The sequence below is a fragment of the Dunckerocampus dactyliophorus genome, chromosome 7 (assembly GCF_027744805.1).
Source record: "Dunckerocampus dactyliophorus isolate RoL2022-P2 chromosome 7, RoL_Ddac_1.1, whole genome shotgun sequence".
Lineage (NCBI taxonomy): Eukaryota > Metazoa > Chordata > Actinopteri > Syngnathiformes > Syngnathidae > Dunckerocampus > Dunckerocampus dactyliophorus.
In genome coordinates, this window is record NC_072825.1 from 24,909,081 (window position 1) to 24,927,096 (window position 18,016).

General features: G+C 39.5%; 1 protein-coding gene across 1 annotated transcript; it reads right to left on the bottom strand.

The window, feature by feature from the left end:
• Positions 1-706: 706 nt before the first annotated feature.
• On the bottom strand, positions 707-10,821 carry LOC129185066 (DOMON domain-containing protein FRRS1L). Its single transcript, XM_054781742.1, has 5 exons — positions 10,459-10,821; positions 8,343-8,427; positions 8,130-8,268; positions 1,599-1,845; positions 707-1,528 (listed from the first exon to the last, which is right to left on the bottom strand). The coding sequence occupies exons 1-5, from the start codon at positions 10,649-10,651 to the stop codon at positions 1,356-1,358; spliced, it is 837 nt and encodes a 278-aa protein (XP_054637717.1). The 5' UTR covers positions 10,652-10,821; the 3' UTR covers positions 707-1,355.
• Between the last annotated feature and the right edge of the window lie 7,195 nt (positions 10,822-18,016).

Consider the following 18,016-nt stretch of genomic DNA (forward strand, 5'->3'; position numbering starts at 1 on the left):
ATCTGGGAGGAAATGCCACAAGACACCATCCGTCGTCTCATTAGGAGCATCCTGCGATGTTGTCAAGCATGCATACAAGCTCGTGGGGGCCACACAAGATACTGAAAAGCATTTTGAGTTGCAGAAATTAAGTTTTGGAAAAAATGGACTAGCCTGCCACATCTTCATTTCACTCTGATTTGATGGTGTCTACACAATTGAGCCCTCTGTAGGCTGAAAACTTTTATTTCCATTAAAAGACTTGGCATCCTTTTGTTCCTAAGACACTGCCCTGTCGTTATTTGTATAGATATCCAACTTCATATTGAGATCTGATGTTTCTAATGTGTTTCTTTAAAGTGCTCCTTTCATTTTTGTGAGCAGTATATTTTGCTTTGCAAATAGTACCGTTTTTGCTCCCTCCGCTTACCATCCTAGTTTAGCCGCAGGTATGTGGCTTGGCGCATATAAAGCTTGTTAACTAATATTTTGGCAAAAAAAAAATTTGCACATTTTTGGTTCATCGATGGTTGTACAGTTATTTTATAAGTATGTCTTTAATGAAATTCTATCTATCTATCTATCTATCTATCTATCTATCTATCTATCTATCTATCTATCTATTAAACTCTCATACCACTAAGTGAAGCCTGCGTACCAACAGTTTGAGAACGGATGACTGAAACAATTCATGATGTCCATGGGGTGATGAACAGGACACATTGCAGACTATCTAGACATTTTTATTGTAATATTCTAATGGTATTATATAGGCATCATGTATACTGTTTTAATGTGAGTTATTGCAGTTAGTATCTCAGCTAGCAGTCTCTCTCATTGTAAAACACAGTCAACATACTGTCTAACAAACCCAACATCTGGCAATGTGTAGAAATAAAAATGTAAAAAATAAGCATGATGTGCATATAAATTAGTTGTGCCATACACAAGTGGAATAATTGAGGGTTATCGCAAAGTAAATGTACATTGATATTCCATACAAATATGGCAAATCAGAGACAATGGGTGATGAAGTCATAAAAAAGGATACAGGCTGTTACTGGTTCATTTTTGTCCTCAGTCAAGTTCATCACGAGCCAGTGAGCATTGGCCATCTGCTCTTTTTTGCTTCTCAGTGGGGATTTCCGAGCCCATGCAGCGATTCTATTTACTCGTCCTCGCTTTTTGAATAAAGCCTCAAAATAACTGGCCTTTTTAACGTGAAGTTAGCATATGGCACCCATAAATATACTCTAGTGTCGATATATTTAGTTTCAAGTATCTAATACAGTGTCTCTCGACAAAAACAAAATGGCAACTAGTTTTTATTGCTGCTACATCTTCTCCTCCTCCTGGTGTTTTGTCTGCCTCCGTTTTCACGGTGTTCCCATCAGCAAGTAGAAGGTGAGGGCTACTATGAGCAGTAAGCAGAGGGGAGAGTTGAAGGTCTGGTAGGCAGTGGAAGGCATGAAGATGTCCTCGTATTTGTAAATACTGATCATGCGGTCGCTCACTGGAGGACTGTCGATGTCGTGTCGAGTGATGGAGCCTGCAAGACAAATGAGCTGATGTTACAGGGGACGAAAAAGGCAACAAGCACCATCATGCCTGACACTGACCTTGTATGGCAGGCCCCCATGCAAACAGATAGTACCACGACAGGTGGAGGTCCACAAGCGTTTCCTCTCGGGGGACGTACAGAGGACGCTTAAAGCGACAGGTGACGCGGTTGTTCTCAAAGATGCCCTCCTCGTCTCTGGCAGGGTTCCTCTTGATCTCCTTTGCCCACTGGCCTACGTTGTAGAAGTGATGGATGCGTACGCGTCCATTATCATCATGGACGCAGCCCATGACGTCGTCGCCGCCCTGTGGAAATAAGCAAGGAACATAAAACCTCCAAAACCATCTGTCCCCTGCAAAGTTATCTTCATTTCCTTTAAAGTGATCACTATCCTACTCAGCCAGTTTGCATTTTGCAGCAGTTGGTTCAACACGTAAACTAATGCCCGCTCCATCCATCTGTTCTTACGAGAACTACAACTAGAGTAGATGGTTGCTCTTTAAACTTCATTCCGCGTGCACAATGACAGGATTTATGCCATCACACCTCCAACTCAAACTGAGAATTTCAATTTAACAGCAATAAGGCAACACAAGAATAACTAAATATTAGGGGTGTCACAAGATCTCGCAAGATTAAAACGTGACAATATTTCTCGTTTACAGAAACGCTAGTGACAGTCAACATTTTCCATAGAAATGACATATTCCTCGAATTCTATGTGCGCAAAGCGGTCGACAATGTATGTTGATGTCGGCTTAAGCAGGCACTTCTTAGTAAAACGGACAACACGGTGGACCAGGACTTGATGAGTTGGTCGAGATAGGCAGGTTGACAACACAAACGGGGTCCGTGGTTAGCGAACGCCAGGGTTAACGTCGAAAATTTCTGCCACAATTTTGTCTCGGCCTGCGTGCATTCTCAGGTTAGCATACAATATGGTGCACGTCTTGTCGTGTTGTTAATAGACTGCGTGAGTCCGACTGTGTTCTTAATGTATTTTTTTGAATTACAAAACATCCTATTAGCTTGCCACCACATGGAAACCGGAACAGGAAGTCAGCTAAGTCGCTCGTTTGTGATGGTGTCAGCGGTTGACTCTCAAAAATGTTGACACACAACACGTTTCAGTAATTTTGCAATTATAGTTTAAATGCATAAACCAATTCCAAATGCATATAAATGACGACTGCAAGGGATAAATAACCATTTAAGGTTACTTTTACCTTCACTGAGGACGTGACTGTTCCCAAAGACACGATGTGACAACGAGATCAACATGGACTGCACCTTCCTGTTTTGTCATGAGTTATTTCTTGAATTTCTTGAATAGTGTTTCTCACCTTCTTTATCAAATGCTGGCACTTGCAGCTTTCTTTCGCTCCATTTTTTAAAATCACTGTGTATAAACCGCACTTTTTTCCACCGGTAAGAAGCAAAAAATCAGGGTGCGGTTTATACACAATGACAGGTGTGTGACCAGACTTGGTACGGGGAGAAATTGACCAGAAGCCCATTTTAGAATAGCCGTCTGTGGGTCAGACAGTTGCTTTGACTTTAGCGCCCTCTGCTGTACAGTTGCTGAAAATGCTTGTGTATGCAGTTTCTTTCTAACTTATCTGACTGCTGTGTGTCTTTATTTTCACACAGTGAAACGATCTCTATATACACTGAAGCTAACCTAAGCTTCCATTAAAACATTGCAGATGATGTAAAATACAATACAACGTTGGAGTTTATTCAAATTCACACTGAAGCAATGCAGCATTATGTGTGTACAATACATGGATAACTGATCCGCATGCGCAGAACGCCGCTCTATCACCACTCGCGTCACCGCTAAACCAACATTCGCTACTGTTAAATCAAGGCTAAAGCAACACTGGCTTCAGCGGTGCACCGCTAGGACAACGCCCGTGTTTTCAATTTTTTTTTCACATCGAGCGTTGTCGAAATTCGGCCCCCTCTTCCTACCGTTCAAGGGACGTTACAGCAAAGTTTGGGCGGTGTGACCGGGCCTGTATCCTCTCAAAATGCCACGTCTGCCGGTATGCAGAAGAGTTTGGGAACCGGGCAGCAGGACGGCAGCACGGTGTGGACGAGTCAGTCATCCGGCGTTGGAGAGCGGACGTCATCAGCAAGTTGATAGCAAACTTTTCTTACATGAATTCCATTGCAGATGAATTGATGGACGGCAGATTTCTCCTTTCTTCTTCTTTTTGAAATTGCTTAGTACCTTTACGCATGTTGATTTGAGATGAAAGAGTTGGCAAGCATTTATGAACTAAAATTTTTTTTTTTCCCCGCCATGAGCCTGAAAATGGGGGTGCGGTTAATACACGGGTGCGGTTTATACACCGTGATTTACGGTACTGAGGTGAGAAACACTATTGATGGCAAAACAGGAAAATGGTTATCCGCTGATCCGCTGATCTCACTTCCTCATCGTGTCTTTGGGAACAGGCACGCCAAGAATCACGTCATTAACTCATTGAATCCCAGTCATTTTTGAAAAGACAGCCACTTCAGTACCAGCCATTTAAGATGATTTTGACTTCTCTTTGAAGGCACACAGGATATTGTGTTCTATGGCTATATAAACATGGAACCTACCAAAAGAAAAGATTTGGAAAAAAAAAGTTTGTTTCTACCTTTTTCTGTTCTTTAATAATCAGCAGTCCACCATTAACACCACCATTAACTATTTACCATTTTCACATTTTGAACGATGTGTGTGCATGCGTTAAAATTTCTCTACAATGCGTATCCTTCTGTACACTACACCCCTGCACGCCCTCCTTCCTGTCATGTGTGATTTTTCCACTCACATGATACCTGACGAGCTTTTGTTAAATGCACTTCTGCCATATACTTCTGCCGTTTTTATTGCTTAAAATTGCTCTGCAGTGAAATGCATTAGTGGAGAGTTGTTTCATCAGCTCTTTTTGCCTCTCGCGCAAAAAAACGTAAAAGACGTATAAACACGTTGGTGGGATCGGCCATTCGGGTTTATAAAAACGTATAACTACGTCTTTGGTATTGAATGAGTTAAGTGGATTTACATGATTTCTTATGGGAAAATGTATTTGGTTAATGTATGTTTCAGTTCAAATTGGACCTTCTGGAACAAATTAATGACACTATCCAAGGTTCCACTGTATTGTGTTAGAGCGGTTGTCACGTTTCGCAGGACAGGAGCTAGCGCTTCCTGTCTTGCGCTGTTATTTTGGCAAGCTGTGCTTCCGGCTCGGTGGAAGAGGCAGGTGCTTCACTTCTGGTGCCCGCGCAGCTGTCGCCAATTAGTAGCTGTTAAAAGGCCAGCGTCGTCATACGTACGGCGCTGGCTCATTGAGTTTGTCACTCGTGCGATAACTTAGACTACCTACTTACCTGTGCCTTGGAATGTACCTGTCAGTTTTTTCCCCACAGAGCTTCCTCTCTGTCGCGTTTTGTTCCCATGTCTGATTTGTGAGTATCTGAACGATTAAAAACGTTTTATTTTTTGGCACACCGTCGCCTCATCTCTGCATACTGGGGGTCAAGCACTTGACAGCCGCCACGTAGTCTTGACAGCGGTACCTCGGTTTTCGTTATTAATTTGTTTCAAAAGGTTTGACAAAAAACACAAGCGTGAGAAAACTGTAAAGTAAACTCAATTAATCCATTCCTGACACCCAAAAACATGAAAAAAATACATTTTATAGAGAATAATTTTAGCTGTACAGGCAGAAAACAATGTGAAATAATTATAAATGCTGAATGCATGGAACTATTATTGTTCACATCCCGTACATCCTGACAAGATCGAATTCAATAGTGTTTCTCTCCTTCTTTATCAAATTGCTGGCAGTTGCAGTCGCACCTTTTTTTGTCCTATGGCGGGGTTATTTAGCGCCCATGTAAAAAAATAGAAAAATATAATAAAAAATAGACGGACAGCGAGTCAGCAACGCATAGGGTGTTTTGTTTGGGCACACGGAACGATACACTACAAGGTAAACAAAGTAGTTGGTTACATGCAGTACTGTACAAAATTTTCAACAAAAAAACTGGGTCGTATGAAAACTGAGGTTTGACTGTATGCTGATGATGTCCAGTCACTTGTTTGTGAGCTGTCACAAATAAATGACAATAATTTTTCACCAAAGTCACAAAAAACACAATAATTCAGTAATAATATAATTATTATTATTATTATTATTAATAATAATAATAATAATAATAACAGCGTTTGCCTGACGGTAGGAGTGTGAATAATGAGTGTTGTGGATGTGTGCTGTCCTTGATGAGGTTGTGTTTTCTTCGTAGGACTCTAGTTTTATAAATGTCTTGCAGTGAGGGGAGGGCTGCCCCAACAATGTTCTGTGAGGTCTTGATCACCCGCTGGAGTGCCTTCCCATCACGTGTTGTACAGTTACCGTACCAAACAGTGATGGAGGCGGTAAGGACACTTTCGATAGTGCATCTGCAGAAGCAACTCAGGATTTTGGTGGACATGCCAAATTTCCTCATTCTTCTCAGGAAGTACAGTCTCCTTTGGGACTTCTTCAGAATTTGTTGGGTGTTGTGAGACCAGGTGAGGTCCTTGCTGATGTGTGTGCCAAGGAACTTGAAGGTTTTCACCCTCTCCACCTCAGTCTCATCAATAAACAGGGGTCTATGTGGCTCCTTTTCCCTTGTTCTTGGGTCAATGATCATCTCTTTAGTCTTATCTGTATTGAGAAGGAGATTGTTATCATGACACCAAGCTATGAGGTCCGCCACCTCTCTTCTGTATGATGTTTCAACACCACCAGTGATCAGTCTGATGAGTGTAGTGTCATCCGCAAATTTAATGATGCTGGTGTTGTTCTGGGAGGCCACGCAATCATAGGTGAAGAGCGTGTAGAGGAGCGGACTCAGCACACACCCCTGTGGGGTCCCATTGCTCACAATTCTTGAGCTGGATGTGCGATTGTGGACTCTGACTGACTGGGGCCTGCCTGTTAGAAAGTTAAACACCCAGTTACAGAGGGAGGGTGACAGACCAAGTGTGAGGAGCTTATTTGTGAGTTTGTGGGGGCTGACTGTATTAAAAGCAGAGCTATAGTCTATAAATAGCATTCTGACATATGTGTCCTGGCCCTGTAGGTGAGAAAGGGCTGTGTGGATGGCAGTGTTGACTGCATCATCCGTGGACCGGTTCTGGCGATATGCAAACTGTAGAGGGTCCACAGTTGCCGAGATGCTCTTTTTGATGTGGGTCATGACTATTCTTTCAAAGCACTTCATTACAATAGGAGTGAGTGCTATAGGGCGATAGTCATTCAAGCAGGTCACGTTGCTCTTCTTGGGTACGGGCACTATGGTGGTGGACTTAAAGCAGGTCGGTACAGATGCTTGTGCAAGTGACAGGTTAAATATGTCAGCAAGCACATCAGCTAGCTCTGATGAGCAAACTCAAAGTGCACGGCCTGAGATGTTGTCTGGGCCTGCTGCTTTTCGCGGGTTTGTTTTGTTCAGAAAATCTATATCGGCAGTCTGGATGTCACACAGGAAACTAAATAGGCAGTCAGTGAGAGTTGTGATTTCTCACGCTCAGGAAAACACTACCCCCCCCCCCCCCCCCCCCCCCCCCCCCGTAGTGTTTTGGTAGAGAATTTCAAGTCACAAGCTCAGCCCTCAGCTCTAACCTCATGAAACATCTCTCAACGGCATTTCAGGTTGTCATAGAAGATGTTTCGCCAAGCTTCATCAGTTCATGCTCAATGACTAGGTGGGACAAACTCTAGTCAGACTAGACTAGATAGGACAGCACTCGTGTGAGACTAGACTAGAGCTATCCCATCAACACACCCACTCCAAAGGTAAATCCCAGATTTGAAGGTTTCTCAAAAAAAGTAATGTAATAATTAATTTCCTGGGTAACTAATTACATTTATTAAGGAGTAATATTAATTCAATTCCTTTTTTTAGAAAAGCAACTATAACTATTTACTTTTTAAAGTAATTTGCCCAGCACTGGTGTTGAAACTGTTGCTGTATTGCCAAAAAAGCAAAAGCAACACTGCTCCCGTGAGATCCACCAATGATAAGTTAATTTATTAATTTAAAAAGTGCATTTATTGTTTAAAAAGTGAACCAAAAAAAACACTTTCTAATTGACTGCTTCAAGTATCTTGGGTTATAGATCCTGTAAAGGAGCATTCTTGTTGGGACTTCAAACAACAAACACGGGCAAATTTGGGCAAACGGGTTAAAAATGTTGACAGCACAATTATGCCATAAAACGTAATCAGCCATATTGTGTTGGATATTATTCAAAACCTGGATAAAATAGGCAGCTCATTTCGTTCGGACAGTCAATCTATCACTCAATCAGTCAGTCTTGCCCATATACAAGCTGCACACTGACTACTCTAAAGCACACCCAAGTATACCGGCCTCTGAGGATAAGTGGCATAGAAGATGGATGGATGGATGTTCCTTGAGAAGATATGCTGTACTGTAATAACAATGCTTGCTGACATGTGAGAGGTGTAGGTGCTCCTGTATCTATTGACAATGTACTGTATTTCCAAAGAGAGCTGACCTCAGAACAGTTGCTCACCATTTTCTTGTCAGAGGAGAAACCTACAGCCACCCAGCCGTCAGTATCTGCACTCATCTCATATTCCACATCTGTCCCGATGCGACGGTAACTCAGGAAGTAGTCACATGTCTCAGCGTCGCAGCCAGGTTTTCCATACCTGAACACACACACACACACACACGTCTGTGCAACAGAACAGTGGATGTGTGACACTTGCTGCTTTGCTCTTACCTGATGCATCCTTTGGTTACTCCGCAGTCGCTCACTTTGATTTTGGCAAACGGGTCCACTGGTGGGGCGGTGGGAAACGGATAACCTGCAACAATGCAACAGAAAGCATGAAAATATGAAAAAGTACTGATGAGACCACAATGTCCTATTCTGCACTGCTCTATTAATATTAACATTTACTCCCTGGTTCACGGAGGATGTCAAACAGACAGGGGTGCCGTTATATTCCTTTAATGCCAGAGTGACTAAAACTGTAATAATAAATTCTGGTATTTGCTCCTGTATCCCGATCCTCACCAAAATGTAATGGATTCTTCGTTGGTCCATGTGCCATTTCTTTACAAAGCTTGGTGGAAATCTGTTTTGTTTTAATCCTGCTACGTGTGTCCTTCTATTCACTGTGCCAAAATGATATATACAAAAAATATAATATAAATACTAGGGCTGTCAAAAAATAGCACGTTAACGGCGGTAACTAATTTATTTAATTAATTACGTTCAAATCTTTTGCGTAACTAACCCCTCTCTTTTATGACGGCACACAGAGGCACAATAGTGTCCCCACAGAGTCTAACGCGCTTTTATAAGTTTATTCTGACCTGAACACATCAGCAGCAGTGCAATTCCAACACCATATAGTATGTATGTATCTTCCCCTCACAAACACAGCTCATTTTCATTGTCACAAGACAACAGTGAGGTGCACTCAGGGGCATATATATATATATATATATATGCTCATATTTCCTGGTTCTAGTCAGGACTCGGGCAGCAGCATTCTGGATGTACTGCAGCTGGAGACAAAGGCATGGATTAGTCTCTCTAAAGAGTCTTAAGGTGACTGATAACACTTTCTCTTATATTTTAGAGTATATATTTTGTTCTTTTTCTCCCAATACTTGCAGTTTTCTTCAGGTTTTGCTTTTTTCTGCTATGGCAAACTTTTCTAGTATTACCTTAAAATATATTTTTCTACAAAAGTGTTTGGCAGTGGAGAGATTTAAAAATGCATTCCTCCAAATAAAACTAGATACTTATTGTGTGCATTTAAAATGAAAACAGTAAGACAAAGCTGGAGTATTTTTACATCATGTTTTATATCATTTTTAATATGAACCTGAGATGCAGAATGTGCACTGTAAATCAGATGCTCATGTTGTCTTTATTTCAGGTACATCAGGGGTGTCCATTTGCAGCTTGGGGCAAATTCTAAAAATACAATTTAACAAGAAAAATAAACAACAAAAAACAACAACAAAAATAAAAATGAGCATATTATGATGAAAAATAACATCATTGTAGGAACATAAAGAAGTAATATCAAGGATAAATTATGGGAATAAAGTCATCATTACAAGAAGAAAGTTGAAATAGTTGGATTTTTTTTTTAACAGCAGAAATGAAAAAAAACAACTGTAATTTTATGAGAATAAAGTAAAAATCTTCGAATGATAAAACAGTCGCAATTTTATGACCATAAACGTGTAATATCATGAGGAAAAATAATGCCATTTTATTAGCATGGAGTTGAACTAATTTAAAAAAATAAATAAAATAATAATTTTTTTTCATTCCTACTATAATAAGAGATAAACAATTATTGCAAAATTAGGTTGGAGACCAAAAAAAATGTAATATTATGAGAATAAAGTCCAAATATTATGGGAATAAAGTCATTATATTACAAGAGCAAAATGTACGAAGATTATTTGAGAAGAAAGTTGCAATATTTGGACAATTTTTGTTTTAAATGCCAAAATGGGGTAAAAAGAGCAAAGACCTAAGTTCATACTAGTAATATGCTTTTTCACCTACAGTATGTCACAAAGCTGAGATGCAGTTTTCCTGAAACATATATATTGTAACTTCTTAGCATGTCTATATGTCGTGTTGCTTTACAAAATATCACAGTGGCCTTTGCATGCTTTCATTTCTCAGTATGTGGTCCTCGGTGGAAAAAGTTTGGACACCCCTGGTGTACATCCATGCAGAGAAGGGGGTTGAGGTATAGCCAGCCACCCGCGGGGAGCTGGCCTGGGTGCTGAAAGACCCTCGCATGCAGGATATACTGTACTACTAAACGATTGCTCTACTATTATAAGAGAGTACTACTCACCATCATCAGACAGATATCTGGACTCTAAGAACTCAGAGGCGAAGGTGCTGTAAGAGTCTTTATGGTGCTCCTGGTGGCCCGGCTCTCCGTGATCTCCATGGCCGGCCCGCAGTGTTCCCTCGTCGGTAGGGCTCGGCGCGACCTCCCGCCATCCACTACCGTGGATCAGCAGCGTCCACAGAACAAAAATCATGACCTCTTTATTGTTTTAAAAAAAGAAAGTCGAGAACAAAATTGGTCATAAATCTAAGTGAATCCTCATTTTTCTCCCATTCCCTCCGCAGGTGCACATCTTCACCGTTTCGTCATCCTCGATGGCTGTTTATTAGCAGGATCATTATGGGGGAGAAAATGGGGGTCCCTCAGTGTTAACGTTGTGATTTTCACGCTAATCGAAACGTAAATTAGCCGGATTTGTAATCTGGCCTACTAAATTACACACACACAATTGTAATCCTCTTTGGAATCACAATCATGATACACACTGAAGATGGCTAATCATGACGTGTTTTTTTAAACTGGGATGGAATGGTTTCGTCCATCCTGTCGTCCCCATGATCTGCCTGTCAAACATGGCCGCCAATGAAGAGGAGATACGTCATCAGAGACTGGTGCATTGATTTTTCAACGGTCCCGTGCGCACTATTAATTGAACAATAGGTTAATTATCATTGCTAATATAATAATAAATATAAAGTTGTACACCACTGGGAACTACAACCACAATAAACGTATTTGTCTGTGAACAACAATCCAATACAATGCAAAAGTGTCTCAATTTAAATGGCTGCTGCATCCAAATTAGAGGAGACAACAAAACAATTGCAAATGCCTTTGTTATTTGGCAACATGGCAAAAATACAACAATAAAATAAATATAATAATAATAATGGCAATGCATCATATTTACACATTAATAATTACTGCATTTTTCTTTTGTGTGATTAGTTAGTCAATTATGTAATATTATTATTACTCTTTATCGAATAAATATATCAATACTAAGAACAATGGGTCTTAATAATAACAATGCATAATAATGCATTTACACCTTAATTTATTAATACATTACACACAACCTCATCAAGGACAGCACACATCCACAACACTCATTATTCACACTCCTACCGTCAGGCAGACGCTACAGGAGTTTGAAGTCCAGGACCACAAGGCTGGCAAACAGCTTTTACCCACAGGCCATCAGGCTCCTCAACGAAGCACTCGCACACGCCGCACGCAACACACGCACACACTCATAGCACTTTATTTATTTATTTATTTGTATTATTTACTTGTATTAATGTCTCTTCTGTTGTTGTTGCTTAATTTATTGGTATTTATGTTCATGTGTTTATGTTTCTTATGTTCTTATTCTTTCATTTGTTTTCTTTCTTTTCTTGGGAGAATGAACAGAATAAGATTTTCATTGCATGGTATAACTGCTGTTTTACTATGCACATGACAATAAAACTCTCTTGACATTTAATATTTGTTTTCATTATTATACTGCAAAAGTTATACACTATAATTATAACTACGAAATATTTCTTAGAGTATTAAATCATTACTAAAAACAATGGGGTTTGAATGGGAGTTAATAATAATTATACAATGATGCATTATATAATTATTATTAATAATTAATGCGTGATGTAATTTAATTAACATTGTATGTTGTACTATTTATTATTTGAATGTATTAATTATGATATCATATTTGTAATGATTAGTTGGAATTATTTCTAAAATAAAGAATTCAATCAATACCAAGAACAATGGGGTTTGAACGGGAGTTAAGGATAATAATGCATTATATTTACGTTTATTTAATAATTAATACGTTCTATATACTGTATTTAATCGTTAATGTTATTATTTATTATTTGAGTTGATGGATTATTTTATAATATTACATTATTAATTATTAGTTTTATTCTTCCTAAAATGAGGGATTCAGCGGCAACTGACTGCTTTGCACTTCTGTCTGTCGGAGTTGTTGTTCTAAATTCAGCCACACGATGGCGATACAAATCCATAATCTTTAATACTGAGCGTGACAAGCGAGGCCTTACCGGTTGTGCTTTTAATTCTTGTGTTGAAAAGAAAACGTTAGGAACGGTGACGTCTAAGAATATTTGAAAATACTGTGTCGAAGGACATGCCATTTGTGATAATCACGTGCCATGTGGATGCTCTATTAATGAGTTAGGAGCCAACTTTGGCATAACCTCCATAGTCTTACTATAACTCATCAAAACTCACGTTTTTCTGTTTTCCAACAATGAAGGGTGATTAAAATGCAGAATTACCGTAGGTTAAAATAATAATAATAATAAAAACTCTTAGTTTAGATGTCTATGCAGTTCCATTAACACCCTGGAGGTGGTGCTAAAGCCACGCAGTGTGGTAGAGACTAAACTGTTGCAATTAAAGACAATCAGGGGTGTGTTCTTGTCTTTAACGTGCATGTATATATCTATATATATTTATTTTTTTTTTTACCATACCCTGCATGTCTGCTTAGCAAATACATAGACAACACTCAGGACCTTTGACCTTGCCATCATATGACTCCGCAGACACAAATGAGCCAGATCAATGACTCCTCCTGTTCTTTCTATTACTATTTTTACATATACCACCTAACCACCCACCCCCGACACTCGCAATCCCCCCCTTTAAACACCATCCACCCAATTAACATTCTGTATAGGGGCAATGCTTATAATGAGGAACTCTGGGCGTACCAATCTTATCTTAATAGCCTTAAAGGGCCGCTCATTAACACATACACACACACTCCCTTGCACATCACGCCACAGACACGGTGAAGGAGTGACAGGAAAAGAGAGTGAGCAAGGAGCTTGATGGAAGCAGCAGGAGAGGGAGGCGATGAGGAAGAGGGGGTGGTGTTGATGGGGTGGGCCGGCCTGCTAAATGTCAGCAGTGTGTCTCCTGGGCCTGAGAGACGACTCGGTGACAGCAGAACAATGGCCACCGGGTCCATTCACACACACAACTGCTTTGAGTACACGCGGCCGGCAGTCTTCATACACACTACGCACGCAACACAAACATGCACAGATGCGTCAGGTCAAAAGGCTTTATCAAGCATTAGGAGTAAGCGAGAGTTCAAACATTATCATTGACCTTCAAATTCACATAACGCTCTCTTCCTTACAAACATAAAAACCTTCAATACTACAGTAGTGATGCCACCAATGCATATTGCCTTTGGAGCCAAACAAAGTTTTGCCACGGCTGTAACAGTGGAGAGATGTTGTTAAAAAAAAAAGTATTCCCAGAATAAGTTCCGAAAAAAGCTGCAATTTTACAAGGAAAAAAATAATGTGAGAAAAAAAAGTTGTAGTTTTATGAGGAAAAATAAGCCCTAGTTTAATGAGAAAAAAAAAGTCAAAAAGTTGTGATTTTTTTCTAAAAGCAAATTTAGAAAAACAAGAAAGATCAAATATTAAAAGAGAAAAAAGTCTAAATTGTACAAGAAAACCATGCAATTTTATGAGAAAAATACATGTAATTTTAAGAGAAAAATTTGAATGTTGTAATAAAAAAAAGGAATCACATTACAAGAAGTGTGTAAAATGTGAAAACTATATTTTACAAGAAAAAAACAAGTGTAGACACTAAAATAAGTTTATGAGAAATAAGTCATTGTCAGAGGAAAAACATTTTATAAACGATTTAAAAAAAACACCTGATGGGGAAAACAAAACAGAATTTTCCAAGAAAACCATGCCATATTAAAAACTATTTAAAATTGTAATTTTATGAAAAAAAAAGTTTCAATTTAACAAGAAAAAAGGTGTGCTATTATAACAAAAAGTCAAAGTGTTACAAGAAAGTAGACCGAAGTTGTGTTCATGAGAAAAAAAATAAATGTTCCAAAAAAAATAAGTATTGGGAGAAGAACTAGGGGGAAAAAAACTTTATTATAAAAAAAGCTGATGAGAAAGAAGTATATTAACATGTACATGTAATATAAACCAGAAAAAAGATAACATGAAAAAAGACAACATTTTGCAAGAATACCGTCAAATATTACGAGAAAAAAAAGACACATTTTATGAGGAAAAACATTTTGTCAATTTTAGAAGACAGAAAAAATAACTTACAAGAAAAATACGTTTTGCTACGAGAAAAAAAAGCTTTGTTTTGGGGAGAAAAAGCCGTCATTTTAGTTAAAAAAAAAAATAAAAATCACAAAACTGTACTAAGAGAAAACATATATGCATGTAAATATGCGTCACAAGAAACAAGTCGTAATAGTCAGCATAAAAACAAAGAAAAACACATCATATTATTTATTATTAATAAAGAAATAAAGAAAAAAGAAAATTACCCAAAAAAATAATTGTTTAACCTCAGGGGATTGAATGGATTGCAAGTGGACTGCTCAGGTTGTCCTAGAAGACGTTTCGCCTCGACGAGGTGGTACACACACCGGTCAGACTAGATAGGACAGCTCCAGTCCGAAAACCTGGTGCAAGAGCCAGTGTATTTATCCTCTAAAGGAGCAGGCATGGCCAGACAGGAATGGTTTGGCTCTCTAACAATCGTTTGGATCGGATACAATGGAGTGGGGCCTCTGCCCACTAACAATGGTCGTTTGGGTGGTGTCACCTTTGTTAGCATCCCATTCCGATGTAATGATGGTCATGCACCCACCTGAAACCAAGGTGGCTGTGCCTTGTTTAATTGTTAGAAGCTAAATGATTGAATCTTTCAGGAAGGGATGAAAGGACAGCATTGTTTGTGGGACAAAGGTGGTGTTTGTCTATATGTGCCCTGTGATTGACTGGTGACCAGTCCAGGGTGTACCCCGCCTCTCGCCCGAAGTCAGCTGGGGTAGGCTCCAGCATAGCCGCGACCCTAATGAGGATAAGCGGCATCAAAGTGGCTGCTTGGTTTCCCCAACGTAAAAATGGGTACATTCCTCACTGTACTGGATACCAGTTTTTCTGGGTATAGGGTGTCCTGTCTTTGCGGGGTACCAAACTCTGTCTCAAAGTGTTCGCAGGTTTGAAGTGTACTGGTATGTTGCGTTTGTGAGTTTCTCAGATAGACTGGAGACATACGGGATGACAGTGTTGTGGCATCTGCCGTTCTTTCCCTCCTCATCACCCCGCTTTTGTTCTTTCTGGAATGAGATGCACTTTTTATATCTTTAGAACACACATTCCAAAAAAAAGTGCAGTTTTCCTTTAAAAGGTTGTAATTCTAGATGTAATATTAGGAGTAAAAAGTCACGAGAAATCATGAGGAAAAAAGCATGGTATTACGGGGGGGAAAAAAATTATTTTACACGGACATGGACAGAATTTTCCCAGGGAAGGGGGTTTTTATCTGATGTGTAAAAGGCCTCCTGAATTGTATTTGTATGGGCACATTTGTGAAGTACTTCTTTTCTTTTTTTGTGCGTTTAAGTCAGAGAAGTGTTCTCTCGAGCCACCATTCACGTTTTCTCAGGGAAGAATCAGGCCTTTATGTATCATCTCCATGCCACAAATCAATGTGAGCCCACTACTTTGTAGTCTTAGAGATACACAGCCTTATGGGGATGAAGAACCGAACCTTTGTTTCTCTCTCGTTCTGGTAAATCTGACGTTGGACCCCCCTCCCTCGTCTTTGAACATCAGACAGGAGCTAGATCACTTATTGACTCCACTTGGAGCTATTTCCTCTTGTCTAACGCCCTCCAATAGTCACGAGGCGGGCCTGTGATCCAGCCGCCAGTCCTCCTCCCCCCACCAAGCCTGAGGGCTTCATTTAGGATGTGTCAGTGCCAACTTTCATCACGGGGGACAATGAGCACTATTGGCATGCTCCTGAGTCCCACCTTCAATCCACACGGGCAGATGAAAGAGTGGCACCTACAGTACACAGGCGTATGCTCACCACCACCACAACGGCTGGCATGTCTTTGGCTGCTTTGCATACATCATTACGGTTTGCCTGCGTTTCTACGTATGAAGGACTGAAAGCTTCCATCATCAGTCAAATGTTTGCTTTGGAGATAAGGACGGCACTGATGACATATCAATCAGCACACGGTAAACTCACTCAAATGTGCTGGCCTTCCCATGCACGTGTACTTTTGACTACAACACCTCAATGCAGCCTTTCATGCAACATCCTACTACAGCACAGCACAAAACATTTTAGGGGGGGTTCTTGGTTTTATTGCATTTCCATTTACCCCCTGCAAGAAAAAAAAAAGATGTTTCTCCTATTAGCATGCATGTTTTTTGGACTGTGAGAGTATACCTACAGTCAGGGTGTCCAAAGTGTGATCACGGGACCATTTGAGGGCAGAAGCTTGATTTTTATTGGCCCTCAGTGAGTATTACGTGCACCAGAAGATGGTGCTGTTTCTTAGTTGCATTTCAATATGTGTTTATTATTTCACGGGATTCATGGGTTTCAGTCTGGACACACTCGTTTAAGGACTGGCAAGGCTGTTGCACAGTGCGGCAGCTGCCACTGAAAAGGCTACATCGCCTCTACTTTGGAGCACAGCCAACAGGAGCTGCTCTGCAGAGCAAGAGCAATAAGGCCAGTAAGGGAGTGATGTGTTCACAACGCTGGGTATTATGAAACGATCAATAAACCACAATGGTGATCAATAAAGAGTCAGCAAATAAAAAACATATCCTTTTTTATTGCAGTCTATCAGTAGTTATTTCACTGTGTATGCAATGTCTTTCATAGTGCCTGGATAGGCTGCATCAGTATCATCAGTATCAGTCGCAATAGAGGCGGGACACCTGTGTCCAAACGGCAGGGGTGTCCAAACATTTTGCCACCGAGGGCCACGTAGTGAAAAATGGAAGGATGCAAGTGTCACTTTGATATTGTGCAAAGCAACACATGTAGATATGCTAAGAAGTTTGATATAGAAAAAATACCGCATCTCAGCTTTGTGATGTACTGTAGTTGATAAAGTGTATTATTTGCATGAACTTTGTTCTTTGCTCTTTTTTCCCTCCATTTTTACTGTTTTTTTTTTATTTGTTAATTTAGTTTAATAATTTTTGCCTTGTAATGTTCTGAGTTTATTCTGATAATATTTTGGACTATTACTATACTATACTATATTTTGATTCGCATAATAATGTAACATTTTCCAAAAATTACAACTTTATTTAGTTTTTCTCATAAAATTGCTTGCTTTAAAAAAAATAATGCATTTTTTCTTTAATATTTCCACTCTATGCTCCTAAAAATGAAACATTTCCTCATAATAGCACAAGGTTACGCTTGTCAAACTGCGCCTTTTTTTCCTTCTTAGAATACCACTTTATTCACTTCATATTTTCATTTTATTCTTGTAAAATTACACCTGGATTTTTTTCATTTATGCTGGGTTTTTTTAAATTTTCCAAATATTTCAACTTCCCATAATATTTTGACTGTATTCCCATAATCTTTCATATTTCAACTGTATGCTCCTAAAACTACAGCTTACAAATGACAAAATCTCGTTAGATGAATGAATCTCGTTATGAACTTTTTCTCTTCATATTTTGACTTTATTCTT

What these genes read in the sequence shown, in the direction of transcription:
- LOC129185066 (XM_054781742.1), bottom strand. Translation starts at nt 10,651, where the DNA reads ATGATTTTTGTTCTGTGGACGCTGCTGATCCACGGTAGTGGATGGCGG. An exon ending in CAGATATCTGTCTGATGATG is followed by an intron (nt 8,428 to 10,458) that starts GTGAGTAGTACT and finishes GCATTGTTGCAG; the next exon opens with GTTATCCGTTTCCCACCGCC. An exon ending in GTAACCAAAGGATGCATCAG is followed by an intron (nt 8,269 to 8,342) that starts GTAAGAGCAAAG and finishes GTGTGTGTTCAG; the next exon opens with GTATGGAAAACCTGGCTGCG.